Source organism: Branchiostoma floridae, chromosome 14 (genome assembly GCF_000003815.2).
Source record: "Branchiostoma floridae strain S238N-H82 chromosome 14, Bfl_VNyyK, whole genome shotgun sequence".
NCBI classification, from domain to species: domain Eukaryota; kingdom Metazoa; phylum Chordata; class Leptocardii; order Amphioxiformes; family Branchiostomatidae; genus Branchiostoma; species Branchiostoma floridae.
Genome location: NC_049992.1, coordinates 5,017,293 through 5,024,985, shown reverse-complemented (window position 1 = coordinate 5,024,985; position 7,693 = coordinate 5,017,293). Strand labels below are relative to the sequence as shown.

The window sequence follows — 7,693 nt, the reverse complement described above, 5'->3', positions numbered from 1 at the left end:
TCAATATTCGGTAGGGTCCAAACGTACACCGAACAAAAAAGTATGCCTCACGTCTGCAAAATTTGTGATCGGGAATTTGATCGTGCGTTCAACCTCGAGCGTCATCTTGAAAGAAAACACCGAGACGAGTCAGGTGTTGCCTCGGGAGAAGTGGTCGTTGATGCCGAGACGGGCTCTTACCGGGAGCGCGATGTTTTCGACGACTCCGACGTGTCGTCTGAACACGACACGGACACGGTTGGTTCCGAAGATGGGGATTCGACGGCGTCACAAGATGAAGAAAGCGTCTCAGATGCCGAATCTGTGATGGGCTCCGAGCAGGGAGACTCCACAGAAGAAACCGACAGCGACCAAAGTGGTTCCGAGAGTGATACAGGGACAGATGTGTCCTCCGGGACGGTTTCATCTGATGAAAGTGAATGTACCGGCTACGACAGCGGTTACCACAGCGGTGACGAGGAGGAGTGGACACTCTATCGAGACTGGTCCATCGCACTACCTCACCAGCCAGGCGATGTTCCTCAACGTGTCATCAAACAGAAGAAGCGCGCTGGCAAAAAGTTTTATCTAATAGAGTTCGCTGCATTGCCTCGTTACAGTAATGAGATTGTACACAGCAAGAACTGGGTGCCAGAACAGACATTGATGAAAAAATATGGTTACCTCGTCCTGAAGTAATGTGAGGTCGCCATATCGCTTGCAGTACAATTTTTCTTTCCTAATGTGATACCATGTTTGACATATAGGACGACATGTGTGTTGGTTATGAATTCCTTAATACAATTTTGATCGCCGTCAAGTAATAGTTAAGTGTTGAGAAACAGGATCACCGTACACAAGTGCCTTTTGTGTTGTGTTGATATATGCCTACATAACAGACACGTATAAGGCTACTACAAAGCAATGATTTCCTGCATGTACATATAGATGACATATGTCAGTACGTACATGACAAATATGCTTTACCTATAACAAACATACTTACTCATTTACTCCGGAGCATACTCCGGAGCAGTTTATTTTACTCCGGAGCAGTTTATTTTACTCCGGAGCAGTTTTCTTTTACTCCGGAGCAGTTTATTTTTACTCCGGAGCAGTCTATTTTTTACTCCGGAGCAGTTTATTTTACTCCGGAGCAACACGTATAGTTACTCCAAAGCAATGTTTCACTGCATGTACATATAGATGGTATATGTTCGTACGTACATGACAAATATACATACTTACAACAAATATACTTACTCACTTACTTTTGTAATATTCACTTAGTTTTCTTTTACTCCGGAGCAGTTTTCTTTTACTCCGGAGCAGTTTATTTTACTCCGGAGCAATACCCCAAAGCAATGATTCACTGCATGTACATATAGATGGTATATGTTCGTACGTACATGACAAATATGCTTACCTATAACAAATATACTTACTCATTTACTCCGGAGCAGTTTATTTTACTCCGGAGCAGTTTATTTTACTCCGGAGCAGTTTATTTTACTCCGGAGCAGTTTATTTTACTCCGGAGCAGTTTATTTTTTACTCCGGAGCAGTTTATTTTACTCCGGAGCAACACGTATAGTTACTCCAAAGCAATGATTCACTGCATGTACATATAGATGGTATATGTTCGTACGTACATGGCAAATATACTAACTTATTACAACAAATATACTTACTCATTTACTCCGGAGCATACTCCGGAGCAGTGTTTTTACTCCGGAGCAGTGTTTTTACTCCGGAGCAACACGTATAGTTACTCCAAAGCAATGATTCACTGCATGTACATATAGATGGTATATGTTCGTACGTACATGGCAAATATACTAACTTATTACAACAAATATACTTACTCATTTACTCCGGAGCACTACTCCGGAGCAGTGTTTTTACTCCGGAGCAGTGTTTTTACTCCGGAGCAACACGTATAGTTACTCCAAAGCAATGTTTCACTGCATGTACATATAGATATGTTCGTACGTACATGGCAAGTATACTAACTTATTACAACAAATATACTTACTCATTTACTCCGGAGCATACTCCGGAGCAGTATTTTTACTCCGGAGCAGTGTTTTTACTCCGGAGCAACACGTATAGTTACTCCAAAGCAATGTTTCACTGCATTTACATATAGATATGTTCGTACGTACATGACAAATATACATACTTACAACAAATATAATGGGATGAATCAAGACCTGATGAAACAGTACATTGAGCTTGTCGCGGATAGGCTGCTGGGAGAACTCATGTGCAGTAAGCTTTACAACAGCGAGAACCCCTTTGACTTCATGGAGAACATTTCTCTGGAAGGAAAGACCAACTTCTTTGAGAAAAAGGTGGGAGAGTACCAGAAGATGGGGGTGATGTCCTCCTCTGAACAGCAGAAGTTCACGTTGGATGCTGACTTTTGAAAGTACAGAATAAAAGAACGGGAAAATCAAACGTTGTCATGTTTTTATTTTGTGACTTAGAGACTTAACCAGGCCAAATAAGGGCATGTCTTTCACGATTGGAGAGGGGGAGGTTCATTTTGGGTGGGGTGGGGTTGTCATGACTCATAGTTACCTTGCTCCACCTGAATACATAATATCTGACCCCTGACCTGCTCCGCATGAATAAATCATATGTGACCTCTGACCTGCTCCGCCTGAATAAATCATATCTGACCTCTAACCTGCTCCTGAATAAATAATATCAGCAGGCGATGACCTTTGACCTGCACCACCTTGCACCGCCAGAATAATAATAGTGATCCTGTCCCTACTATACTACTTGGAAGGTATGCGTTCCTAGAACGTTAGGGCGCAAGTCTTTGTTGGGCGCAAGTCTTTGAATTCTTAGACGATCTAGACAATGCTACTTGGTGAGAAAGATTAGTGGGTACTTAATTCATGTGCATCTTATTCCTCGTGGTCATTGGATCAGCATTTTCTGTATAGTGGCCACCTGTCTATAGTGACCATATTTTTCCCAGTCTCTTTAGTGGTCGCTAAAGACAGGTTTGACTGTACTCTCTACAGGAAATAACGTCATCGGATTGGTAAAGGTTGCATGACAACAGGGGGGGGGGGGACCGAATACTAATATGCTCTTGAATTGCTTTGGCAACGACCAACATACAAAGGACAACATTCCATCCGTATCTTCTTTTAGTCATGGTGTCTGCAAGCGAACAAAGGGGTCTCGGGTGCGTGTCCTCTCGGTAAATCACAAAAGGATATTTCGTTCTATGTAAACAAATATAAGGCGCTTTATGTACCGACCACGAACAGAAATACAAGCCAAAAAGGAGCTTTAAAAGTTGGCGGGAATATGACTTGCTAAGACTAAGCAATGAAAATTGGCTAAAACGGGATTTGGAACGGGTTAAATTTACCTACATTCGTATACCCAACCCTATGTGATCACTCATTCTAGTTACATGTAAACTGAACCCTATTTGACTTTGTGTACAAAGTAACTCCTTTCCAAGAACGGCCGGATAGTAAACTGACTCTTGTCCGACTCAAGGAAATCAATCGGCGAGTGACAGGGACCAGAAAGTTACTCAGACTACCCGAGTCATGCTCTTAAAATAGTCTCCAAACAGACGTCCGCGTGTCACTAGATGACCAAAAAAAAAGAAGAATTTGGCCAAATAGGGACAAATAACTTGGCATGGGATCTCAGTCAGTCTTTTGCAGTCTATCCAGCTACCCGTCGGCCGGTCAGTTCACTCCTAGGCCAATTAACTCCTATTAGGCTTTTATTTCTAACTTGGCCATAGTCCCATATAGCTATACGGCCAGGCCGGGAGTCTGTTAGAGACTAGCCTTATGATCAGTCATGTCTGCTTTGTCCTTCTACAAAATGTTCGCAGTCGTTAACGTCGTATGATGTTGATGTCATGTCGTAGACGTTTCAAGCATTGCTGTGACAAAAACAACATAGTCTCTACCATACTCCCACCTGACCGAATACAAATGGGGGACTTTGGCCAAGTTAGAAATAAAAGCCTAGCAGGAGTTAATTGGCCGCCGCCTTAGGTGTCTGTGTGCTGTCGTACTCTCAAAGCAGAGGTTGGTGTGGAAAATCGTGACCTTTTCCTATCATATTTTTTTTTTCTACCGGCCTTCCCGCCAAACTCTGCTGGGGGAATGGACGGAGGCTCAAAGAACAATGGGAGGAGTAGTTCTTCGAGAAATGTGTCAAAGTCCCTCCCAGAGCCCCTATTCCCCGCAATTTGCGAACTGGCAACGGACCGAATACTAGTATGCTCTTGAATTGTTGTGCCAACAACCAACATACAAAGGATAACATTCTATCCGTAGTCATTTTAGTCATGCTCTCCGCAAGCAAAGGGATCCCGGGAGTACTCTCCAAGCAGAGGTTGGCGGGAAGGTCGGTCGAAAAAGAAAACATATGATCATGAGGAAAAGCTCACGATTCCCCCCCCCCCCCAACCTCTGCTTGGAGAGTATGCTGTCGGCATGAACACACGATATCAATTAATCCCCCCCAAGAAAATTATATAACCTCCTTGATCCCCTCATTTTTTGTACAAATTGATTTAAAGTAGCTCAGCGCTGGAGATACTTTAGTAATTTAAGTCGACCAGCGCCGTTGGGCGCGGCGGGCGTGTGTATTTACGGGACTCCGCTGGGTTTGGAACAAAGGTCAATCCGGGGTCAACAACAAAACGCGACAAAAATTATGTTTTTTTCCTCCAAATATTCCGCCGTGAGGAAATAAGTCAACTAGCCAGCTGACTCCCCTAGCGTACTATTGACTCCAATTTCTACTATTAGAACACCGATCCGCTGAAACAACAGCTGACAAGGATCTAAGACAGCTGAACTATGTCAAAACTTCTGGCGGTCGTCGTTGTCGGGTTTCCAGGAAAGGTACCACGCCTGGGGGTGAGGGCACTGCTCGTGCTTTTGGTGCTACATTTCCCCGAAGAACGCGTGCATGGCAAGGGAGTGATCCACACCGTTGGCTCAGGCTCAACATCGCAACAAGTATAGAATGTTTATCGTTATATACTTTATGTGATGAATGTGAGAGACCTTCCGGTAGACGGTTTGACTTTAAACGGCCTCCTCCTAGTGGCGCTGTTGCCAAAGCTGTCAAGTTCAATAAGTATGCCTTTTGTAATCGGTGGACCATAGCGCATGTTACTAGCCGGCACCCGTTACGAACTGTCATGTTCCATGGAGATGATCAATTATTCAGGGCGTAGATCACCTGCGACCCGTACACCAACAACGCGACTAGCACATAACACGGCTGATAGTTTTCGACATGCATAAACAATCGATATCGGATGCAGATTGAGAATTTGATCGTACGCACGTTCTGCAAACTTGAATATACACGCTCGTGTCGTTGCTAGCTACTTATTAAGGTTTTGTTGTAGGTGAGGGTTTGTAATTTACTGTTAACCAGATATTTTTATGAATTGCTTCCATGTTACGCCCTTTCCATAACATTCCCAGATAAAATGCACAACATTATGGGTCTGCTAAGATGGACTCTCACTGCACTTGGGGCACCGGTGTGGGTTAGTGGCTGAATTGTTGCACTTCCGGGCGGGACCCCGTGAGCCCCCGGCGGCTGCCGGGCTATTTTGGGGCTCGGGCGGGGCCCCGGTTGATTCTAAGTCGGACTTAAAAACAACCGGGCCCCGGGTAGGAAAATACGCCGAATCAAAGCCGTCAACCAATCGTGAACACATCGGCAGGGTCCCCTACAGTACCTGCCCGCTATCCGCCCGGTACCCCGACGGTACTCGACGGTACAGGCCCAACCTTCTTGCATTACAAACTATTGCATCCGTTGTGTCATCCCGGAACATCGCCAGGGCCGCTGACGGGTCCCTAGGTCATCAAACAGGACAATTTGGGCCATGGTCACATTTCCACATAGGGACCCTGGCGGGTAATTTACGGGCTGTTTTTTGGCTCTTCCGGTCGGGGTCCTGCTGGTCTCCCAGCGGCTGCCGGGTTATTTTTTGCCTCGGGCGGGGTCCCGGTTGGTTTTAAGTCGGATTTAAAATGAGTCGGGCTCCCGGCGGGGAAATTATTAGGAAAATATCATCAGTAAAAAACTCACTTTCTGCTCTTCTAAATGGAAGGTCCCACACCCATAAGGACTATTAAGGGCTAAAAGTCGCAAGAATGTTCTCGCATTTATAGCTTGCTCATCACTCATCGGCGTATCGTAGCCCCCCTCTACTAGTATTAGTACTACGTGGCACATTTGCAAAAGTCAACGAAGACGAGCCAACCAATGCTTATATACCCCCCCCCCCAAAGAAAAAAAAAAAAAAAACACGATGTTCGTGGTTCGCGGAGCGTACGACAGGGACCATACTGTTATCTACAAGGGGTGAACCGACCCACTGCCAGACCCCTACGGGGTATCCGTAAACATCCCCAGGGCAGCTCACGGTTGCCTGTAGAACATCGAGCGATAAAGAGTTAAAGCATTCGACTATTGCACAAAAGCCTCCGGAATGCCCCCCCCCCGGAGCCCCCCGGGACCTCTAACGGGACGCGTGAAGAAAAAATGATTTGTGACTATGTGAGGCGATGTCTACCCGGCTTCAGAGCCCGGCAGGGGCCTACATCGGTTAGACACCGCGCGGACACCCTGGGTAATGTGACGTAGGCCTAACGCAAGTGCAATGAGAGTCCACCTTTAGGGTTCAGAGCCTAGACCGTTTAGATTCTGTCAACCCTGACCACAAGATCACCTTACCACAAAACACCAATTGTGCCTGACACTAACTGAACCCTATTTGACTTTGTGTACAAAGTACTGAGTAACTCCTTTCCAAGAACGACCGGATAGGGAACTGCCAGCACATGTTCCATGAAAAGGGAAACCCTGAACACTCAGGTTGACTAAATCTATTTGACTTTGTGTACAAAGTAACTCCTTTCCAGAAACGGACGGACAGGAAACTGACTCGTGTTTAATGACAAGGGAACCCATGATCATTCATCCTTGTTAAGTTACTGAACCGGTAACCCTATTTGACATGTTTGACTTTGTGTACGAAGCATTGATTCACTCCTTTCCAAAGACGGCCGGATAGGAAACTGACTCAAGTTCAATTCTAGGAAATCAGATGTCTCGTGACCGCTGCGTGACCTGCGTAACACATGCAAAGTCACGGCCGGAACGTTACCCAGATCGCCGACTTATAGTCTGCTTTGTTCGTGTTCTACCAACTCGCTAAGATTGTGACAGCACGAACCGCAGACAAGGATCCAAGATAGCCTCTCCCATAACGGGACGATTTGTCAATGTACGATACATGCACCATGACAAACCGGTTGGGCGCCGCTGTTGGGTTGAACTTGAGAAAGGCACCGCACCTTTGTCTGAGGGCACTGCTCTTGCTGTCTGTGTTTGGCGGGTACCGTGGAATAGCAGGTATGGCTGCACTGCAACGTCCATATCGTTACCTTGTTATGCTTATGTGTTTGTGTGCGTGTGTGTGTGTATGTGTGAGTACGTAATGTGTGCGTATGTGTGTGTGTATACAGGGGGCAGGGTCCACAGGATAACTCGTATGTTTATGCGCACGTGTGTCTGTCTGTGTGTATGTGTGTGTGCGTTTGTGTGTGTATTCCTGTGTATGTGTATGTATGTGTGTGTGTTTGTGTGTATATGCAACGTGTGTGTGTGTGCGTGTGTGTGTGTGTGT

General features: G+C 45.6%; 1 protein-coding gene across 1 annotated transcript in view; it reads left to right on the top strand.

Moving 5' to 3' along the window:
• Positions 1-6,878: 6,878 nt before the first annotated feature.
• LOC118430270 (adhesion G-protein coupled receptor G7-like) overlaps positions 6,879-7,693 on the top strand; it is a 35,258-nt gene continuing 34,443 nt past the window's right edge. The window contains exon 1 of the mRNA XM_035840999.1: positions 6,879-7,419. Within this exon, the coding sequence (XP_035696892.1) occupies positions 7,290-7,419 (130 nt within the window). The 5' untranslated portion in view covers positions 6,879-7,289. The remainder of the gene's footprint in view (positions 7,420-7,693) is intronic.